The following is a 23,879-nucleotide window of genomic DNA, read 5'->3' as shown; positions in this document are numbered from 1 at the left end:
GTGTAAAGCGAAGAAAAGGAACCTGTAGATGACTGGGTTTATTACTTCCCTCAAAATTATTATTTTTGTCTCAGAAATCTGTTTTCAGATTGAAGTGATGACCAAAACTGCCTTATATTAGACAATGGCGCTGTAACAGTGTGCTGTGAGTTCAGGCAAATGTATTTAATTAATCAAGCTACGTGTGTTCAGATTCAGAAGTGCATGTCTTCTGACATCCTTTTATGTCTTCTCTTACAATTGTCATTGTGCTTCCTTATTTTTCCCTTATCACAACTCATTTTAACATAGCTGACTTTTTTTCCCCCCCTGTATTATTCCTAACATGTGACTGTGAAGCGGCATCCGTGCCCTGCGCCGACCACGTGTGGGGTGACTGCTGCTGCCTAATGCAGTCACACGGTGCAGAAACAGCTCAGTGCTTGGCAGGAACAAAAAAGTATGCTGGAGGAACTTGCTTCTCAGCATGATGAAATTATCTATGACTATTTTGATCCCGCATGAGACTTGTGAAATACTGAAGTCACGTCAGGTTCTGAAGTGATTATAATTTGCTCCTGACTTTTGATATTTTTGATTTTTGGGACAGCGTCGCTCCATGCCAAAGGCAGCTTAACAATTCCATGTTTCAGTGGATACACTCCAAAAGTACTATTTTCTCACTCTCTTCCTTCTTGCTGGAATCTGCAATAGATAGATGTACTGCAGATTTCAAACCTGTCAACACCCAAATGTGTGACACCAGCTCTCAATACATGTGAAAGAGCTAAGCTGAGGGACATGATAATATGCAGCAGGGGAAGAAGACAGAAGTTCTGCAGAATACATTTTGTGCAGCACAGAAAACTTTTCTGTAACTCCATTTTAAAATTGAGCAACTCTATTATCAGCCTGCAGTTATCAGGGAGTTAGAAAACAATAGGACAGGAGTTTGAACTTCATAACCCTCCCTTGTACAAGAATGTTAGAGCGATCTGTCTGTGCTGACACCGGGAGAGTTTTACGAGCTGCTTCAATCACAAAACTGAAAGTTATTAAAAATACATATAACTTCTGACTTCAAACTAAGGAAGTCCGTGTTTTGGAAATCCCCACTGCCGTTACAGAGTGGAGTAACAGCCAGCAGCCCGGCTGACTCCAGATAGCTGCAACTGAACCGGAAAGCGCAGCCGTGGGTACGCTGGGACTTTCCTCTGCAGCTGCCCAGTTCCGTACGAACTTGCCCGGAGTCATGACGCAGCTCCTCTCCGCTGCTCCAGCCCCGCTGCTCTGCACCCTCGCCCTCCTGCTCCTCGAAACCGCTCTCTCGCTGGACCATGTACCGATGCTGCTTTGGTCAACTCAGAGGTAAGAAATCTGATAAAAGGGTATCTCTACTTACGCTATTGCTCTCTGTGTGTGTGTGCAGAACGTACTGTGTATCACCAGTTGTGGTAAATAAACTCTGGACAAATAAAATTACCCAATAAATAAATTTGCCTCTAGGCAATCGAACAATCTAACAGATGAATTTTCCCATTTTTATTTATAACTTTAGTGTTCTAAGCTGGACAGTAAGAACTAAATAAAGCCCATATTCTTCAAAACTGAAGTAGATATGCTTTATTCACGCTAAGGCAACCTTGAACTCCACTGTTAGAGTTGTTGTGACTTAAAGGCACAACATAAGGCAGTCTCACAAAAAGGACCTGACCAAAAACTGCGTAGGCAACCTTAATCCTTGCATTTACTAACTTCTGAATCCTGATTTTTCATTTTAATGTTCTCTTAATGCAGGTTTTTTAATAGAATACACTACTGTATGTATAGACATCAGAAACAACTGCAGTCTTGGCGGATGCAGAGCCATATGAAATTCAGGGGTTTGCATATACTTATGAAATAAAACTCTGAACCTGTCTTGAAAGAGCCAGATATAGACCTCTTTGTTTCCAACCAGGAATTTCACTCATGCAGACTTTAAGGATTTTATATAATTACTTGAGATTTCCAGAAATGTAGCAGCTTGGGCAACGCGGTACCTTCCGGTGGGGCGCCGGATATGTAAAGTTGTCAGAGGACTCTGCGCCGCTTATTCAAACGGCTGTCTCTGTAGGGCACGCACCTTGGTGCCCCAAAAATACAGTCAGCTGATGTCAGAGATTTGTCTGAAAAGGCTCCTGGGGGGCTTATGGGATCCCAGGACTGATTGGATGGGGTAAGGGCAAAGTCCTGTTCTGAGTGGGAAGGCGACAACAGATCTGCTGTACTCTCTGTTTGCCCAAGGCGTGTTTTGGCCTGGGTAAATCACTTGACTCTCTCACTTCCTAATTTCTAAATCCTCCACGCTCTTAACATGGTTTATCTAAATTGTAAACTCTCTTGTGGAGAGTTCATCTCATACCCTCAGCAAACACAATGTGGTGTAGCTAGGTCACCAGGCCTGATCTTAGCTGGGTATTTATTCATTTCTCTAACACAAATAAACCATAATGCCAACAGTATTCAGAATTTGTCACGGTCCGGCTGGGTGACTTCATAAACATAAAATGCTTTCCTGTACCACACATAGCCTCAGTGCACAGCATAACCCTCACTTTTGCTGTCAGGATGAGCAGAAGGGGCTGCAGTGACGGGGATTCCTGTTGGGTCCCTTTGCTGGTGTGACCAAGCTGTGGGTGCCTGGGAGGGGGGAGTTCTGCTTCTGAACTCCTTTGGTCATCAACTCTTGTCAGGTCTGGACTCATGGGATTTGGTTCTTTCGTATCTTTATTGCTTTGTTAATTCCCAGAGTGTTACTTGTGATTTATTCTTCCATAAACTGGGAAAGGAACAAAACCAATGGCTTCTTGGGAGGCAATTATCCTTTCAACTGGTTGCGCTGGATTCACTCTGCCTTTCATGAGGCTTTGAGCCGTTCTTCAACACATTTGAGACAATATGAATTATCTTGCTAGGACAAGAATTAGACAAAATTCTGCTATCATTTATCCTAGTGTAAAACTTTGTCTTTAGGCAAGTTTATTAAAATTTAAGTCTGAGAGTTAAATCCGGTTAATATTTTTTCCTTTTCTTTTTTTTCTTTTTTTTTTTTCTTTTTTCTTTTTCAGTTGCTCCTTAATGTGGTAATCTTAAGACAGCAATAGGAGGATTCAGAATTTTTATGAACATCAGGAATTAGATTGATTCTGCTGTTGAGGAGATCCTTCTCTATGTATAGTGCCATATAGAGAAGCATGCTACATTTCTGGTTTTTCATATGTGATGCGGTAATGTTGAGGGCCACAGAAAACAGACGTGTGGGAGGTGTTGGTTGTGTTTCTTTCATACATATCCTGGACATTGCATCCTTTTCCCAGCAGTAATTAATACCAGCTTTGACATATGTCTACCCATCTCTTAAGCATTTTGAGAAACAGAACCTGTGTTCCCCAGGGAGCTACAGGAATCTGCAATCTCTGATAAAATTTGAATAGGTAATTTTGACCTTTTTTTTTTTCTTTTACCTGAAAGAAATAAACAGATATCTCAACATCAAGGCTTTTTTATATTCAAAATACTTAATCTGTTCAGTTTTATACAACACAGGCGTATGTATGAGTACTAAACCTCTGTATTTAAAAGCAAAGTAAATATTGGAGAGAGTTTTGTCTTAGGATAAAAGGGATCCTAAGAGTCTAAGCAATGATCAATGCTTCCTTTGTCCTGCTTCCTAGTTTACATAACAACAGACCTGTTGTCAATATAAGCCAAATCTTATCAGTTAATCCAAGGTGGTCATAAGAGCAAACTTTCCAGCAAGACGTAATTAGCAACTTGCTGTACTGCAGATGGATCAGGTTTATACAAATCTAGAGCAAGAAAAATCAGGCGAGTGGACTGATTAAACCAGTTTCATGTTTACAGAAATAGAACATTTTCTGGACTAATTGTTCCTCCTACCATGACCTTTGCAGTTTTGAAAGGTGAAGTTCTTGTGGGGCAGAAATTAGTTTTGGTGAATGTCAGTGAAGGACCAGGAAAGGAGATTTATGTTCTTTTATAAAATAAAGAAACAGTAACAGTAACTTTAGGTTTGCTAACCCTTTACTGCATGCTTCACATCTTGGTACTTTGCAGTGAGGCAAGGTCTGCAGTTATGGAGTCTGGAAACTACTATTAAGAGTTTTAGGAAGTGTAACTAAAGTGCAGCAATTATCAGTGGATTTCTACTCACTTTGTGGAAACTTGTCCCACCAGTTTAAAACTTCAGTGATGCACTGATTAACAGAAGCCAAGATTGACTGATTTACTCCATCACCCTCTCCCAGCTTATCTGTGAGTATATCATATCGAATAGTTGAAGGGTAATACATTTTGCTCTTCTTTAGAACTAGCCAGTGTTTGTGAAGCCGTATGTCAGACAGCTATATTAGAAAAATGTAACACTTTTAAGGTCTCTCTTTTATGCATTATTATCGTACTGTAATCATGCTATTGAAGATAATGTTAGATGTCAGATACAGATGATGAACACATGCAGTGTGCAAAGCATAAAGGAAGTGTGATATAAATCCTTACAGGGACATTAGTAAATCAAATACCTCTTTCCTCTAGAAAGAAAAATGCAGATCTGTACTTTGAGAAAAATAAGAATTTTCTACCAAACACATTTTTCTCCATTGAACTCAGGAAAAATATGAAATGGGAATAGCTCAGTACGTCACAGTGTCCTGCTTTTCACAAACTAATACATCGGTGGACATTCTCCAAATAACTTTGGCATGGAAAAATTAACCTTTATTTTAAATTAGCCTTTAAACTAATATCTTCTGGTTGCTTTTCAAAGCAGTAGAGATGGCGAGGTTTCTCTTGCATATGGTTCACAGAAGAAACTTGATTTAGCCATTTTGAACCAATATTCAAAAGAATTCCTTTCCCTCCATTGATTAGAGAGGTAGCCTGAGGAAATAAATTCATTACAATTAGCTTTTGTGATTGCCCCCTCATGCGTTTGTTTTAGGAATGATTTTTGCCTACAGTCATTGAAAATATGTTACTACCTTCATTTATGCTATGCTTATATTGGGAAATGAATCTTGTTCCGACAAATCTCTTCAAGGCCAGGTTGGATGGGGCTTTGAGCAACCTGGTCTAGTGGGAGGTGTCCCTGCCCATGGCAGGGGGTTAGAACTCGATGATCTTTAAGGTCCCTTCCAACTCAAACCGTTCTATGAGTCTATGATGCCAAATTCAGATTGTAAGTGACTTTGAGAAGACATTAATGCCAAATTGCAGTATTTCTTAAAACTGCAAGGAATTTGCTGAAAAATCTACTGAAAGAAGGTGGAAATAAAAAGGATACAGTGGAAACAAAATTGTTTTAGCTGCAACTTTATTGGATTTCTACAGAGATAATGAGTGCTAACATGCTTGAGTAGCTTTTTGATTTTTTTTCCTGTGATGATGAGTTTTCATTCTACTGCCGGTACTAGTAATGGTGACATGACCTTTGTGAGTAAAAGTGGTATTTGAAGGTAATTTCCAAATATTTTAATTAGCTTGTTTGCTTCTGCTGTGCAGGAGAAAATACTATTTCTTATACAGTATTCATAAGGTAACTGAAAGAGAAAAATGACAAGAATAACTTGTAGGAAAGACTTGAGAAGCCAGCTATGAAGCAAGAATGTAAGATCACAAGTCAGAGTGACAGAAGTCCTGTTATCTTACTGTAGCCCTTCTGGGAGGTCCAGATACAAGAAATGTTGAAATCTTTGCTTCCATCAAAAATAAGTACGTGTTCAAATCCCAGTTTTACCTAGAAAGAGCTCTGGTCAGAGAAAAATCTGTGTGCTTGAACTTGTTCTCATGTCAGAGCAGTTAGGCATGAGAAAGAAGCAAAATACTTTCCTCTCTTTCTGTAGTGCATTTTCTGGCTATTGGAGGTAAGAGGGAGCAGTTGGGTTTTATGTTTCCCTCTTTTCAGCCAGCAGGAAAGCGCATACATTAGCAGAGACGCTCGTCATTATGAGCCCCCACGGCTGAGGACCCAGGACGCTTCTGCGGTGGGCAGGCTAAGTCTGATGTGCTTGGCATGCAGATGACTGCACAAGGCTGAGCATCTTTGGACATAAAGTTTCATGTGAGCAATCAATAGCAGCAATCAATATGTGTGTTGGCCTTCTGCCTGTTTCATCCTACGCCGTCCCTCACTGATCCTTTGCTGCCTGCTTGAGGTGAAGAGTTCAAAGGGATGGACAGCATACCTTCAGCTTAGCCTCGATGCATGATCAGTGGCAGTCACGTATCTCCATTTCACTCTGCAGTTCCCTGTAAACCAGTTAGGAAAACATACTGACATTTCCCATCTAAATCACGGTGAGAATATTGTTGCACACAGCTGATAGAGGCAGCCCATTCAATGAGGGGTGTAGCTTTGCCTGCTGCCATGCACAGTGCTCAGCAGACTAAGTAAAAGAAGCAAAATAAATGTGTATATAATATGGTGAATATAAGGATTAGGGAAATGCTGCACTATAGTAGAATTATTAACTAGCTGATGTGGATTTCTTTTTCCAACGATGATGCTGTAGTTAGTGAAGTTGACTGCTTGGAAGCTAAAAAATCTCACAAAAGGTGCTTTTCAAGGTTAGATAGCTAATAAGAGCTGCTTTAAGGAACAGTGAATACCTTAGAAGCAAGTAGGCTTTAAAACAGGATCATTAAATTTCTGAGGTTTTGAGTTCACAACAGAATCCTTTGCCATTGTGCTGCTGCAAATAACTTCATTTTGTTTCATGTGCTTTCTGTTATCTATTATTCTTAATTGCAAGTCCCAAAAGCTGTTCAAATCTTCATTTTTTTCCTAATATTAGCATGAAAACAATTTATTTATTTAGTTTTTAAAATAAATATTCCATGGTATTTACTATGATTTTCTTTCACACAAGCCATTTTTTAACATCTCTTAATCTAAACTATCTTCTGTGCCTTTAATATCATTAGTATTTTGGTGTAGCCATGCAATGCATAAAGTCAGTATGAAAGTCAGTTCCCGAATAGTCATTCAGAATCTTTGGGAGTTTTTGAGTTTTCAAATATCTTATTATTAAAGATTATACCTAAATATTTGAGATTGCGAGGTTTGACTTTTCTGAAAAATTGAGGCATATCTGTTACAATTTCTAGAATGTTTGGCTTCACAAATATAAATTAATATGGATTTCCAAACACAAACTGATAAAGAAATGAAGATCCTGAGCAAAGCTAAGAAAATATGAAATGATCATTTCTACCAAATAGAAAAAATTTCTTTCCTGCACAGCAGGGTTAACTTCTAAAGCTTGAAAAGCAACAGACAGAAGATCTACTAGAATTTAATTTTAATATCTGCAATATGTTGTCCTGAAAGAATCTTCCATATGTACTGTTTGCTCTAACACTCTCCCAAACCCCAAACTCTGATGGGAGAGAGGTATCTAGGATTGCGGGACTGCTCTGCTTTAATCTCTGCCGTGGGTGCAGTGTGACACTTCTGATTCACCCTCAGCAGTCTTCATTGGAATTACTGGGGAGTCTTGAAGTGAAATATAGATTTCCCTTACCTGAGAAACAACAATGAAAGCCCCCTATGTATTCATTACCCCTGTTCTGCCTCCACCGTAAGAGACCGCGAAGATTGTTTTCATTCAGAAAAGCTTGCTGTGCAAGGGTCATTTTCAAATTGCTTTTGGGTTCGAAAATTTAATAAGCTTCTCGACTTCACCAAATTGCAATCATATAATAGCTGATGCTACAGCACACAGCAATTCTCTTTATTTTCTTCTTTGTAATAAGAACCATTTAGAGGGTCTGGAATACCTGATTTCTCAGGCCTAAGCAACTGATGTGTGTTCAGGAAAGCTGGGAGATTCAGCTCCAGGCTCTGGGTTTTCTACAGATTGACAATATTACCTTAGTCAAGACATCTAGGACCAAAATTTTCATAACAAATTTTATCCCTGTTGACCCACATTGCACACTGTTAAAATCCCAATCAGGTGCTGAAAGAATAATGCCACCTTCTGTTTTGCCCGTGAGTGGTTTTAGTAGTAGTAAAACTAAATCAGTAAGTTATTTCCCTGTCCAGTCCTCACAATGACAGGTCGGCAAAAGAATCATGAGCCTTCCTTTGTGTCTTGAGCTGTTCTGTTCAGAAGAGCTCCTGCTTGTGGCTTTTCTGAGCTGCTTCTGCTGAGTGGTTCCTTCATCACAAAATCCTTAGGAGAGAACACATTGTTTACAATAGCACTGAAAACCCACTTTTACTTAACAAAATGTTTATGAAAAAATACTGGTTTATGACAACTTGTGGTCTAGCCCAAGTTCTCGTCCCTGGCCACCAAGGATGTCTGACAGGATTCCCTTTGGGAATTCTCTCTCAAGATTTTCAACATATTCTTCATTCCACTTAGTATCTAATTTTTGAAAGATGCAAATGTGATGTTGTACACAAACAAGAAATTAGAGAGAGACAGTTATCTTGATTGGGCCAATTTCATTCCTGCTGTAACACAGTTAATGTGATATAGGCATGAAGGAGCAAGTCCTTTTCCTCTTGAGTAGAATGAAAGTAAACTGAACTGCAAACCCGATCTTGATCCAAGGATGATTATATCATTACCCACTGCTGCATATTTAAAGAAAGAAGTGGTGTCATCTTTGGCGGCAAATTTTACAGATAAAATTTTTTTTCTTTGTAGATTACGGGGGAATCCAGACACTGCTTTGCACGAAGGACACATTGTCTCAGCACAGGAGCTGACTGAGCTTTTGCAACCTGCTTTTACCCAGAATTCCAGAAACCTCGTCTTGTTCCTGCAAGATACAGTATGTAACATTAACTCTTTTTCTCTCACCGATGCTGAGTGCAACTCTCTACCTAAATGAGATGCCGTGGCGCCTTCTCACCAACCTACTCTCTTTGTTTTTCAGCTTAGCGTAGATGATTTCACATACTTCAGTGAATCCTACGGTAACAAGAGTCCATTTCAAAATGTTCAGGCAAGCATTTCTTTCTTTTATTTCTTTATATACAGCATTTAATATTAAAAAACATATAAGAAAAGTGTAAACAAACTAATTGGGACAATGAAAGTGACTTGCAGCAGTTTTCCTATTTGAATTATTTATTGAGATTATTTCAGTCTAAGCAAATGGGTTAAAGGAAATCAACTGAGTTTGCAGAATTGTTTTGGAGCTATTTTATTTCTGAAGATCAAGTTTTTAGAATTCATGGTAACTGACAAAATTGTTCCTAAACCTGCTGCAAATTCGTATTGTAAAAAACAATATAAACTTCGAGACTGACACCCCAAAATTCTATTTTGAAGCCATAAGAAAAAAATAAGTTATAGGAATCAATTATTTATTCCTGATTTTCAGAACTGAACATCTATTTTATTTTCATAGAAATTGAAGCTCTCTTAACTCATGCAGGGAATTAACTTTTATATTTGAATGTAGTTAATATATGACTAGATACTGGATTGCTTTTAATTTTCATGAAAAAAAAGCCATGCTACTTGAATCATTTGGAGTTAACTCCAGGTGCAGAATCTAAGACAGAGTCCTCCTGAGCTGGTCAGCAACTCCAACTTATCTTCTCTCTCAGGAGGCTCACAGATTATCTGCACGCTATACTTGCATGACAGTTTACTGAACTGTAATTAGACAAAGGAAGTGTTGACACGTGGGAGTCATAAAGGTATTCCTGTAGGCAGAGCAGGATGAATGGAGCTGTTAGTAACATCACTGGCATTGGAGCACATGAGGAAGTGTAAATTCCCAAGTACCACACAGCAAGCTGTATGTGTAATTAAATAAATAAATATTCACATATTACCTGTCTCTACATCTGTATTGTCTAAAAACCTCACATCTTCTTTGTGTCAATGAAACTAGAGATCTTCATCTCTTTGCCATAAACCAGCCTTTTAACACTGATGCTGGAACAAAAACAACTATGGAGAGTATGTACATGGGTTTTCTGAGGAGCGAATGGGAGTAATAATCATTTGTTAGGATGTAAGGATCAGCAATTGTGCCCACAGGCAGATGTACTGGTACTTATCTAGTTTGCCTTATCTTCTCTGGGTTTAAAATCTGTTCAAGGCTGTGTCTGGAGCAAATTTTGTTGCTACCTGACTGCAAAGCTGGTTTGATTTTAGCAGCCGTGTGAAGTGAACACAAGACCCTGCAAGCTCCTAATGATGTGGTGGTCTTATTTAAGTAGACCCTGAGTGTTTAAAAGGTCAGATATTAAAGTATTTAAAACTTTCTTCTTTGGCCTTGTAAGCAGGACTACATCAGCACTGTAGGTAGAGCTTATAGCCAAAGGCTAGAGATGAATCCAGAGATTGATGGGTTTAGAAATTGGGTGCTATACTGAGTGGACAGGGAACCTGTTAAGTAAATCTTTGGTCCTCAAACCAGGACAACCTGGCACAGCAAAGATTTAAACCCAAGTTTTCAAAAAGCTGAATTAATGTCAGTAACAGTTTGTTTGCTTTCTGACCTTGCCTCTGTTCCCTTTCTGTCTTGGAGCTGAGAAACTTTTTGTGATTATAGCTTCTTTAAAACCAGAAAGCTTCTTTTGACATACTGCTTACCTTAACTCCAGCACTTCCTAGATTGGTTCTGTTGGACTTGGCAATATTAATACTTTTCTAGCATAGTTTTGTGGGGGTGAGGTGCTGTAACTTGAGCGAAATAAAATGAGACGTATAAACTAAATATTTCTTTTTCGCTTAGGTGCCCATATGGAGAATTTTGCCAGTATCTCTTGCACAGACTTGTAGCTTTTAGGGCCAGAAAGGATCTTTATAAACATCCCGTTCCATCTTGAATGTAACAGAGGCTACAAAAATTCGCTCAGTTGCTATTGCTTCAATTGCACTCCACTTGAGCTACTTTGGGAAAGAAATTCATTCTTAATCATGCTATGAAAGACTCTGTCATAATATTTACAGAACACAGGACAAAGTGAAGGTCAGGTCTGAATTTTCTCCCTGGGGAAATTAGAATCTTTGATGTTGCGTAATCACAATTTTTTATACCTTCACACTCTACATTGCACAAGTGATTCATTAAGTTATAGCAGATGTCCCATGTCACTCGAGTATCCTCCTTTTGAGTTGCAGAAATGCAAATTTATTCACAAACATAAACTGGAGATCTTATTTAGAATGTATACATGGATGTAGCCACAAGAAGGAAGTGTTATTTGTAAAAGAGTTATAGGCTTGTAAACTACAGGGACATTTGCAGATATTAGGTTTGTTCAGCTACATTAGAGGCTGTTTTGAGCATTTGGGATCAATGGATTTATATGCAATAAAAGAATTCTATTTCCAGTTAACATGAAAGGAATCTTATGGCTAGATCATTTATCTCAAACATTAAAAGAGCTTTTTAATTAACTAATAAAATACAAAGATTTGTTAATTGGGGAACTTGGGGAACTTTTTTGTCAGGTAGTCACCTGCCTTAAAAACTATTTTTAATATTAGTTTTGGCTTTCCCCAGAAAACACTCCTTAGAACTGCAGTGTGTGGTAACACACTCCAATTAATGGCCAGTTGTACAGCTGCTTAATTATTGTTAAGTCATTGCCATATGTGGTTGTGTATCTCCATCATATCCTCACTCAGTGATCATAGACTGAGGAGTACTATTTAGTCACATGTGATACAGAGGTCCTACTATAATTTTGATTGTCTTTGTTCCCTTTCTCTTTACCATTTTTAGTCTTATTATATTATTTTTGACAAGGGTCATGCAGAACTGCGTAATAATCAAGATATAGGTTAATCATAGATTTATTTAGTGACATGATGATGCTTTGTTTTCTAGCCTTGTCAAAAAGCTACTAATATTTGATTTTTCAATTCTGATCACTGTCAGCCACTGAAAGGACATTTTCAAAGAGCTGTTGTGCCTCTTAAGGTTTCCATTACTGAAGGGTAACACTCAGTTCTGAGCCTGTTATCTAGTGTTGTGTACCTAAAATGTGTTGCTTTTTTTCTCACCCTGTGCTCTGCTAAAATCAATTTACATTGAATCTCATCAGTTATTTTGTTGCCCAAGAGGTTGTACCAGAAGTTGCTTCTGCAATTTGTCAGCCCTTGCCTTTACTACTTGAATAATGCAGTGTAATCAGCACATTTCATTGGCTGAGTATTTATGCCTTTTTACCAGCTAATTTATGAAGATATGGAACAGAACAGACCGTAGTGTAGGAACAGATACTCTTTTCTACCCCTTGCTTGCTATCTCTTTACCTACTCTTTATCTATCCTTTACTTACCTCCATGTGAAGCCTGCCTCTGTCACGCTGAAGCTGCTTCATTTCTTTAGGAGTCTTTGCTTCAAGACTCTCCCAAGTGCCTTTTGTGGATGCAAGAACAGTGTCAGCTAGAGCTCCCTGGTGTACATGCCTATTGACTCCTTCAGAGATTTTCAGCAGAATTGTGAGGCACAACTTCTTTTTGCAAGAGCCATGTCCGCTTTTTCCCAGTATGTCCTTTCCTTGTTGTTATAGTCTATATTTTATTCTTTGGGATAGTTCCTCACCTTCTTGGACTTCAGGTTTTCTTCTCTATGGTTCCTTGGATCTGTCTGTAACCCTGGAAAGAGAATCTGGTGTCATATTTGCCGCCGTACAGTACAGTGGTATGGAGGTTTGCTCAACAATGCTTTCAACAATGTGGCTGCTACATATTTTATCAGATAAAGTACATCAGATCAGTTTTCATTAAAATCAGAATATATAGCATTATGCATACATTTGGGGAACACAGGTACAGTGAAAAATTCTGTAAGAATAACAGTAATTAGAGAGTTAAAATACAACAATGATAATTTTTTGCAGTTCTCACTGTGTGTAGAAACAGATGTGCTTCCAAATCTGTTTGAATATATTTTTCTTTTTTATACATAATCATTGGCCAGTGCTGTAGAAAATAAATACAATACAATAATATCTTAAATGATATATTCACAGGTAAAAGATAAAGATTTAAAAGATCTCTTTTACATGGCAGAGCCTGCCTACTTTGGGTGTTGGTTCTCAGATATTTTCAGAGCCAACACAGAGCTTTTTTCCCCAAGTAATATTTTTATTATAGTACAGTCTATCAGCTTTGATGCCAAACATAAACTAGTTTGGAACAATGAGTACGCCTACATGATCTTTTATAGATGGATGCATGAGTCGTTAACAAAGCTTTTAACAATAGTTTTTTAATGATAAACATAAATTTACTCCGTTCCAGCTTCAAATTGCTTAGGTGTAATAACAGTCCAGTTAATGTAACACTGAAACCAGAACTGGGCAAGTAAGTCCAAGCACAGCTTTATCACAGTGCAGCTACGTGGCTTCAGAATGGCTAGAAATGTGGTCAGTCATCCCACACCTACCTTCAAAAAACCCTGATCAGTGACATATGGAATCCAAGAGTGAAGGTTCTTGTAATATTTCACTCAGGAGAGATGCTTCAGGGGACACTAAGGAAAGTAAATGTACTCGTAATCAGAGTAAGCCGCCCATAGACACGTTATAGTTTCTGGCATTTAATGTAGGAAGCTCTGCTATCAGTCCAACAGCTCCATAGGAGGTTTTCTTCCCTTCTCTCTTTTCCTTTCCCTTTCCCTTTCCCTTTCCCTTTCCCTTTCCCTTTCCCTTTCCCTTTCCCTTTCCCTTTCCCTTTCCCTTTCCCTTTCCCTTTCCCTTTTTTCCTTTTCCTTTTCCTTTTCCTTTTCCTTTTCCTTTTCCTTTTCCTTTTCCTTTTCCTTTTCTTTTTTCCCTTTCCCTTTCGTGGCTACTGTGCAGCTGTACCTCTTTGTTTAGTCCTTTAGCAGAATGCAAAATCAGGTGTTTCTCAGTAGTCCTCTTCATTCTACACCCACTTTTGGACTTCTCATATTTTGAACAGGCATGGTAGTCAAAATCCTAAAATACATAAAGCAACATATGAGTATTGTAAAGACAAGTGTGCAGTGGCCAAACATCAAGAAGGACAAACAAGAGGCATGGGATCAGAAGGCTGTTTGAGGCTAATGGGCAGATATCCAGCTGTGTCTGCCCTTCAGATGGAAAACAGTTGAATACCAGTGGCTGGAAGCTGAGACAGATGGCAGTGCAGGATTGGTTAGGAGCAGAGGCACAATTCAGATATTACTCAGTAATGATGCATTTTATATCTTATTCTACAATAAATGAGTAATCTGCTTAATATGTATCCTTGGAAGAAGTGGCTGTTGCCATTCTGGCTGCTGCTAGGGGGCAAGGAGCTAAAATATTGAAAATAAAATAATTGACTACTGCTCAGAATTTTAGCTCTAAATTCCTATATGCAAACAAACCAAAATGAAAAAAACAGCTTTCCAGTACCTAAAGGGGGCCTGCGATAAAGCTAGAGAGGGACTTTTTACAAGGGCATGTAGTGATAGTACAAGCAGTAAAGGTTTTAAACTGAAACAGAGTAAATTTAGATCAGATATATACCACTGTGAGGGTGGTGAGACAATGGAACAGGTTGCCCAGAGAAGTTGTGAATGCCCTCTTCCTGGAAGTGTTCAAGCCCAGGCTGGATGGGGCTTTGAGCAACCTGCTCTAGTGGGAGGTGTCCCTGCCCATGGCAGAAGGGTTGGAACTTGATGATCTTTCAGGTCCCTTCCAACCCGAACCATTGTGTGATTCTATGATTCTATGAAACGTATCGTACTTTCCTTCCAGGCAGTGCTAAAAACACTACTCAAAGACCCGTGAACCAGATCAGTGCTTTCTGCTCTATTTTAATTTCTGCAGTTATTTTTCTATCAGTCTGGCAAATCAGACAATACCGCATAATATTCCCTTATGAGCATCTATAGAAATGTGAAAATAACTAGCCTTTGCCTAGGAAGGAAAACATGTGAGCAATTAGAAAGAACTAGAGCAGGTCAGAAAAGTGGTAGGCAGTCAGAGAACAGACAAAAAGGAAAAAGAGTAGGAGGAGAAAAGTGTTAGCAACACTACAACACATGCATCGGTTAGAGGGGGAGAGAGCGTCTATAACAACTTGAATATCTGAATGTTGGATCAAGTGACAGACTCAATCTAGCTTTAAATGTAGAAAATGGGAAAGCAAAGTTAACAAGTTGTAAACTAGGACTCAATGAAAAAATATCTTCAAATAACCGTGTTAAATTTGGGGTACATTGATTTTGATCATTCTCAAGTCTCCATCTTGCATTTTTTTCACTGAATATTTCAAGTTAATTATATTATCAAGAAAAGCCTTTAGAAAGGAAGTTTTTCGACTATGCAGGTTTTAAATTCATAGAATGAGAATGGTTTTAAATGCATTTCACTTAAGTATTTTCATCAGAAGCTCAGCTATGCGAATTACAAATAAAGTGATAGATAACCTGATGCTTGATTATCTGAACCAGTTCAGCCTGAGCTTTATAATTTGTATTTTGAGTAGGAAGACAGAAAGTGCATGACATGAAGTTTGTTTGTGTGTGTCTGGAGGCTCTGTAGATCCTGAAATATGTATTTTTCTTTAATTAGTAGTTACAAATTAGACACTTGTCTGCACTACGCGCTGTACCATCAGGATGTACTCAAAGGAAGGATATTTATTATGCAAAGTGTGACTCTGTACTGAATAGAGCTGCTGGAACTTGAGGTCTAACACTACATTCTTAGCTTGAGAACTTCTACATTATCTGTCTCTCCTTTTCTACCACACCTGTGGAAAGGACAGTAAGAAGTTGATGTCTCTGAGTGCCTTAAGCTTGTCCCAAGAAGGTGCAGGAATAAGAGCAACACAAGCATCCCTTCACTCCCCCTTTCCAGGAGCAGCCAGCATCAGGCTGGTGAGAACTCATGTAATCTTTACCATGACTGTTCCTCACCTTGAATACTAAATTAAGTATACATAAAAAAAAAAAAAAAAGTTTGTGTTTAATTATTAAGCAAGTAAATAAACTGTTCATAAATTTATTACAGGAAATTCTTCAGTCTTCTCCTTCATCTTTAGTTTTGCCAGCTGTTGACTGCAAAGCTACTCGGCATCTTCTGAGCTTTCTTCAGGGGTCAGGAGACTGGAAGTTAACAAACATAACCAATCTGGATGTCTCTCAGCTGGAAGTGAATACATCTAAACCAAACTTACTGGTGGTTCAGCTACAATCACTTGTCAGGTAGGAGCTTGTCACAAACAAAACTGACCCATGTTTGCATGATTTTTAAAGCTTTTGAAAATGTCACCTGTATCCAGGAAATTAAAAAAACAAAGTGGAAGCTTACAGAGTTAGCAAAGTTCTTTTTCTTGCAAGGATGAATTTGGTGTTTATTTTAAAGTCCCCTAATGAGCTTACCAGGTGTAATAGAGGAATTATGTTGAGGAAGTCAGTCAGGCATTCCTGTTTTGTCTGCCTCATTATATGAGAACTAAGGGACAACTATTAAAACTAAATGGCAACACACTTTTAGCAGAAAGGCTGAATTATTTTATGCAACACATGATTAACCTGCAGAATTAATTGCTAGAAGGCATTCCAGGGGTCAAAAAAACTGGCAGGATAAATAAGCAAGCAAATAAACACACAGACAAACCTGAAGTTAGTATGATTAAAGAGACTGGTTTTCATCATTCTAGAAGGAGGAGGAGGGCTCTAATTCTTCATGTTTCCAGGCCTATGACAACTGTGATCTAAGAGGTAGAAAGAGACTGTTCCTTCAGGTGAATGGATATTTAGAAAATATAAGGCATGGGTGTATCAAGTCCCTCTGCTCATCTTCTCCTGCTCTTTCTTCTTCCTAGCCGGTTACTTGGGCGTTTGTACGTGTCAGTATATGGTGTGTGTATCAATGGGTCCTAAGGAAGTGCAATTATAGCTGCCATGTCACTACACAAAAAAAAGACGATACCCATTTTAAGGAGCTCATGTACAAATGTTAGACAAGGGGCCAACTCCAAATGAAAAGAAAGCCATGCAGAGATTGTCAAAATAAGATCAGTTTTCTGACTTCTCTGCAGCTAAGGAAGTTTGAAGGGTTTGAACAATCAGGTGAAGATGTGGTCCTTGTATTATTAATGGCTTTGCAGAAGAAAAAAGTCATAAGGACGAGATGAGAGAATGACAGAGAGACTGATGCTGACAGCAATCCTTTTACTAGGCAGTATATTTGTACATTTCCAGTTCACGTTGTTCTTGCCTAGAAAAGATTTTTAATTATTTTTCTCCCACTCTTTTTGTAGTGGTTTAAATGGGATTTCTCCCCTGGAAGCTATTGCTGAAAATGGTAAGCAATATGACCAAGACACAACTAACATTTCATCATTTAAGTCTGTGTTTTCACTTGAGTAGATTGTATTCTCTAGTTCCTGGGTTTTGCTGTAATACTACTATTTAAAAGTTTTCTTCTCCCCCATCTACAAGCAGTGAATTATCATAGTGTTGAAGTACTGAGTGTCTAATTCAAAATCTACTGAAATGGATACAGCTCTGTGACCTGAAGTGTAATGATAATTCACCTCTGCTTCAGGCATGGGCCTTTGCTCATGCTCTGAGATCCTCCCGGTTCGGAGGACGAACCCTGCATCTCCGTGCAGCTCGGGGGGCCTCCTTGGATCTCACCTTGCACACCAGCAGCTGGAGGTGTCAGGCTCATCCAGCAGTTCAAAGGTCTTGGTCTCAACAGAGGGTGTCTGAATGAACAGGAGATGTTTTTCTAATCTTTGTAAAACAATACTGATGCCCTTCACAGCCTTTGATTTTAGAGTCTTTTATTGGTTTTACAGGTATTAAAGACTACTTATTAAAGTTGAATCTCTCCATATAATACTATAACAAAAGTTTTCTTGACTAGCTTCTGGCTGAAAAAGAGGTGCCATACACCAAAGAGGCACTGAGAGGCATCTGTTTTTTTGCAGGGCTTTTGCTTACTACTCTAAATTAAAGATCAGGTTATAAAGTCTGCAAATCACTGTAGTAGTAGTTTCAGGGACATGTAGTGTTGTGTAGAGGGCTGATAATTATGCAGTGTCCTTAATGCCTATGGCTGTTTCTGCCCAGAGCTAGGGTTGTAAAATCAGAAGCAGATTTGAAAATCGGGGGAAAATACATCATCGGTGTGTCCTTTCTCTTTGTTTTTGCACTACCTGAAAGTGAGTGTGATTTTTATACTCAAATAAGCAGCTGAATTTCCATCTCTGAACTGCAGAGGAGTTGTTTAGTTCTCTTTTCTTGTCCCCAGAGCATATTTGATAGAACAAGCCTTGGTTTAATGTTGTCGTTGGCTAAACGTTAGCTTATTTCTTTATGGGGCATTTCTTTAATCAACTGCACAAACTCAAGAATAAGCTTCCCAAACCCTGTTTCAGGCCACTTTGTTTTGGAACAGCAAAGTTAACAGGAGACCTGTGGATGATGGAGGAACAGGCTGTACCAACTTTGCAGTTAGCGTCAACTAGCTGTTATTAGGAAAAAGGTGTTTGGATCAGGGAAGAGATGCCATTTTGTATGGCCAAGTGCAAAATCTGCACTCAGTATTCTGTGTCTCAGCTGCCCTCTAGACAAGTAGGAGTGTGGGCTGAATCCTCACCTTCTAGTTTATTTGCCAAAGCAGCCACTCAATGCATAAAAACTGGAAATAACATCAGGAGGAAGTTTTAATTCAAATGAAAATTACTGAGCCACAGTTCCTTAAAATTATCCCATTGAAGGTCTGTGCAGCAGATGGGAGAGAGTCGGAAGAAAGCAATTCCAAAAGTAGAAGATAAGTGTCCCAAACAGTCTTCCAAGTCATGCAATCTGGGCTCCAGCAGATCTAGGTATTGTTTGCAGCGCAGCCACAACCATTTGCCAAATATTGCTGTCAGGAGACCCTTCAAATTCAAGGTTGCAAGGGTCATGAGTTCTTGGTGTTTGTTATAGAGAGACTGCTGCTAGATCCTACCTGAGTAAGCAACAAAAAATACTCTTTGTCACATACCTGCCACGTGAAAAGACAATTGTTAACCCTAAACATTGCTTGTAAATTTTTTTTTGCAGTATCAACAGTAAACCCACAGAAAAGCATTGCAGACCTTTAGTAGGCTGCCTAGAAGTTCACAAAGCCTCTTCTGTTTGTCACAACTTCTTTCATTTCTGCTGTAGAGGGTTTTAAAATCTGATGTAACAAAATGTCAGAGAAATCTCTCCTGCTGTTTTACTCACTGCAGACAGGAAGCTCTGTAAGGCAGAACAAATGGGCTCAGATTCTGCCCAAGGGAAATGTACTGTTCTGAAATATCTAGAAGCTGGAGTAAGCATAAGTTTTTAGCATGTTAATAAAATGAGGCTCATTATGAAATCCAAAATGGAATTCGGAATCCAAATCTGCTCAAGTTTCAAGGGATTCATACTTACTGTTTTCTTTAGGCTTCTTTTCAGTATTTTTTCTTTCTTTCTTTTGCATGAGGTAGAGTTTGACATTATTACTTGGTTTTTTCCAGTTTTCCTAAACATTTCTCTGCTCAGGAGAAGGCTACATTTTGTCATGTCAGTCTCACCTGCTGGATCCAGCATATCTCAAAACCAAAGGCAAAGATTCCTCTGACTCCATCTGCATAAGATTAGGCTCTTTAATTGCTATTGCATTGTCCTGGTTTCAGCTCGGATGGAGTTAATTTTCTTCCTAGTAGTTGTTGTGTTTTGGATTTAGTATGAGAATAATGTTGATAACACATATTATTTTAGTTGTTGCTAAGTAATGCTTATATTAAGTCAAGAACTTTTTCAGCTTCCCATAGAAGCTGAGAGGTAGCATAGACTGGACAGGCTGGCCAAAGGAATATTCCATAGCACAGGCATCATGCTCAGGATATAAATGGGGGATGGCTGGGGGACAGGAATCTGAGATCGCTGCTCAGGATGGGCAGTCAATCATTGGGTGGTGAGCAATTGTATTACATCACTCATTTTGTATATTCTTTTATAATTACTATTACCTTCTCTTCCATTACTGTTCTGTTAAACTGTCTTTATCTCAACCCATTAGGTTTCCTTTTCTTTCCGATTCTCCTCCCCTATCCCACTGGGAAGAGAGGGGTAGGGGGAGTGGAGTGACTGAACGGCTGCGTGGTCCTGGTTGCCAGTTAGGTTTAAACTACGACATACATGTATTCCTTTTACCACTTCGATTCTCAGTGCATTCCTCTTTCCACTCTTTCTCTTCTCTCCCATTTCCCCAGCTCTCACTTTGCTTTTTTTCTGTTGTTTCTCTCTTGTTCATAGTTTATACTCTTGCTTTCTTTTCACTTTTCCCCTTCCAGAACATTTCTGCTCAGTTCGTTTCTTCCATTCCTTCCATCTGTGTGTAACATCACACAAAGAAACTAAGGTAGATTAGAAATTAATAATAGCACTAATCCTACACTCCCTGTTGAAATTCAAGGGATGTATTTTCAATGAGTTAGAAAGGTTTAATCCTTCCACCAGGACACAGATGCTAATTGGAAAGTGTTCTAGACAAACTGTTTTACATCCATAGATCTATGTAGCGTTTCCTTCATCCATGCTATCTAAAATAAAAAGAAAACCAAAAACAAACAGACAAAAAACAAACAAACCCCAAAACTTCAGTAGAACCACTCTAAAATCACTCTAACATCAATATCACCATCTGGAGATGCCTCTTGTTCCACTAAAGAGCAAGCCTGGGATGACTAATATTCCCATGTTGGCCTGTAATTTGGGTGCTTTGAAATATGGTGGACAATCTGGGACGTTGTACTTGCAGAATTTGCAAATACTTCATAAGCAAGGTAGAGTTCTGATCACAGACAAACAAAGGTCTGTATCTGTTCTCATAAAGGCATTCACAGCAGCCTCTCTGAATGAAGGAATTGCCTCTCAAATCTTCCCAAAGGCAGGAGTTATAGATGTTGCTGGTAACTATAGTTACATGTAGCTCCTTACTGAAGTGAAATGCAAATAATGTGTTATTTCAAAAAGCAATAGGTTGCTTTAATGAAAGAAAAAAACAAAGGCAATCTATGCATTTTCCTATGTATTATTTTTTCTTCCGCAAATTTTAGCTGAGGCTGCTGACTATTTCCAGTGAGTTGCACTCTGTGCATATAAAATACAAAATCTACATTATGTAATGCCTTGGACCTCCACACCCGATATAATTCCACTAGTAGTATATAAGCAGTTGTTTTTCTGAGGAAGTCTGTTTCTTATAGTAGATTTTTTTACAAATAATTTTTTAGAAGGAAAAGTTACATAGCTGTGATTCTTGACTGATATGAGGAAATCAGTTTGGTTAAAACCCTGCAGAAAAAGCAATGCTTGCATTTTTACAAAAGCTAAATATTTTACTTAGCTAGGAGACCATAATTACTGTAAATAGAAGAGGTTAGAAAGGCTGATAAGAATATAAGCTCCATTTCCAGTACATGAAAATGAAATACAATTTCTGTAAAGTATAACCTCGAAATCTGAGAAACCTGTATATCCAGGCTGTTAAATATCCATTCACCAGAGTGGTACAGGGATGAGAAGTGGGAAGGTACTGAAACAGTAAATGTGAGTCTGCTTGCTTATTTCTTTATCAGTCCTAATAACAACACTAATAATGGTTCTTGATTCATAACTATTATGCTCCTTATCATAAGCAGATCTTAATATTTCTGCATACAGCTTGAAAATATTTATCAGTAGAAGTATTTGTCATAGCTGCCTGTGGTTTCAGAACTAAAGCAGGATCTTCTGTAGAGGCATCTTTGGACCTCTTTGAAAGTTCCTCTCTTCTTTACTTGATTTTTCCTTCCTTCTTCAGAAATATTCCACCATATTTCTCCTTTGACCTCCACTGCAGTCAACAGCAAAATTTTCCATATTCTGTTGAGGGTGTAGAATAAGGCTTTAAATCCACAGGATGAAAAAGGAATATTGCTGCATATCATGCCCTAAACTAAGCACTACATTTTGAGTATTGTTTCTCAGTGATTGGTTCTGTATACTTTGTGATTCATACAATAATACTACTTCAGCTTTAATATTTATTTATTAACTGGTCACTTGTATGTGACCTAACAGTATATGCATCCTGCTTTCATCTCTTAGGTGATTTTTTCTGCTCTTGCTTTGAATTACCCAAAGTTCAACCTTTCAGGTTTCTACAGTATTTACTTTTCAGTTTCAAAATCACTCCTTTCTCTGCACTGTTGCAATGTATTTGGTTTGTATCATCTCATTGAAATTGTGCGTTTTTCAAGACACTGAACATGTCTTATCCCATTTGTACCTATTGACGTATAAATTGTATGAGCACCTAAATTGCTTAAATAAACTAAATAATCTTAAACATCTAGCTCATTACTTCTCCAACTACTGTAGGATTTTACCTTTCTCATCTTAGAGAGTTTGTTAAATTATACATGTTTCTATTTATAGACAAAATAATTGGAAGACTGACCATGGATCTGCAGGAACGAGGGATTCATTTTTCAGTAATTTATACTGCAGTGAGACCTTCAAGGGTGAGTAATCTTCAGTGCCTAGAACTGTCAGATTTTTGGCATCTAACAACTTAATGTTTACAGGGGAACGCTGTAGATGATTTTAAAGATTACACAAGCAGGCAATCTGTATTATATGAGGTTTTAACCAGAACTGATTGCATGAATTTTCATATCCCATAACTATTGAAGTTTTACTGTTCTCGGAGACCATAAATCTGCCATTGTCTTTAACTTATTATTAATTTTAAGAACTATAACTTTAGATTTTTTTTCCATTTAACTCTAATGGTTTTATAGTAAGTTCGATGTGGAACCTTACTGAGCTTCCTAGTCTGGCTGGTCAGTAAAGATGGAATGTTGATAATTAGCTGAAAGCTACTAATGTATCCATTTTTAAATTTACTGGTTTCATACTTTTAGTCAATACTTAGTATTCACAACATGAAGGTAAAGTTTTTACCCTTGCTGACAGTCAGAACCTCATTTATAGATCACTTCATATTGTACCAGCAGAAAGTAGCAATGCAGAATAGTTATTTATGCAGTTATCTGTTTTGTATGATGTGCAGGTTGTAATCAAGAAATATTCAAATTTTAATTTTAATGCGATTAAATGAAAGACAGTCATGCCTTGAGAAAAACACAACACAGTTCTCACTAAGAAGAGAGGCTGTATCCTGAAAATCAGCAACTTTGAAAGAAACATACCTATCTGTTCCAGTGGTAACGTATCGGAGCTCCTAATATGATGCTTAGTTTAATCTGAACTTTAATTCAAACTCAAGATAATGTCATTTGAGAATACAGAAGACATAATTTCCTCTGTTTAGGCAACAGGAAAGCCATTAGTGGGGTTGTCTAGATCTAGTGTGAGCACCGCTGACAGGATCTTCAGAAGCTGGAGGGTTTTCAGGAGGGAACACTATGAAAAATTCATAATTGTTCTTAACACAAGAACAAAACTTGGAAAACCTGTTTCAAATGGGTATGGAGTGAAGTCCCTTTAGCTTATCCAAAAGAAGAGTAAGAGTCAATTTTACTGTACTTCATAAATGTTCTTTAAACCAAAAGTGGATGAGCCCCCAAAAGGTTTTCTGTGTTCGATCAGAAATAATCTGGGATTTTGCAGGGAGATAGGATGTTGAACTATCCAACAAGATGATCAGAATAGTACCTTCAGACTCTAGAAAAAAGGCTAGTTCTACTGAGAAAAACAAGAACCAAGTTTTGAAGACCAGACTCAGAATACAAAGACAAAGCAGCATAAGGAAGGAAGCTCACATTGATATTCTCTGTGCTGTATGTTTTTGTGGTAAAGGAGAGGACGTGAGTCCAGGACTTTTGATCTGCCTCTTTTGTAAATTTTTTTAACAAAGA

At 38.3% G+C, this 23,879-nt stretch overlaps 1 protein-coding gene across 1 annotated transcript in view; it reads left to right on the top strand.

Annotated features, from left to right (window-relative positions):
* Positions 1-763: 763 nt before the first annotated feature.
* ATP6AP1 (ATPase H+ transporting accessory protein 1) overlaps positions 764-23,879 on the top strand; it is a 54,872-nt gene continuing 31,756 nt past the window's right edge. The window contains exons 1-6 of the mRNA XM_074168283.1: positions 764-1,347; positions 8,700-8,826; positions 8,932-9,000; positions 15,995-16,188; positions 17,250-17,293; positions 22,435-22,520. Of these exons, the coding sequence (XP_074024384.1) occupies positions 1,232-1,347; positions 8,700-8,826; positions 8,932-9,000; positions 15,995-16,188; positions 17,250-17,293; positions 22,435-22,520 (636 nt within the window). The 5' untranslated portion in view covers positions 764-1,231. The remainder of the gene's footprint in view (positions 1,348-8,699; positions 8,827-8,931; positions 9,001-15,994; positions 16,189-17,249; positions 17,294-22,434; positions 22,521-23,879) is intronic.

Source organism: Numenius arquata, chromosome 2 (assembly GCF_964106895.1).
Source record: "Numenius arquata chromosome 2, bNumArq3.hap1.1, whole genome shotgun sequence".
Classification (NCBI taxonomy): Eukaryota; Metazoa; Chordata; class Aves; order Charadriiformes; family Scolopacidae; genus Numenius; species Numenius arquata.
The sequence above is the reverse complement of the archived record's forward strand: the minus strand, read 5'-3'. Positions and strand labels throughout refer to the sequence as shown.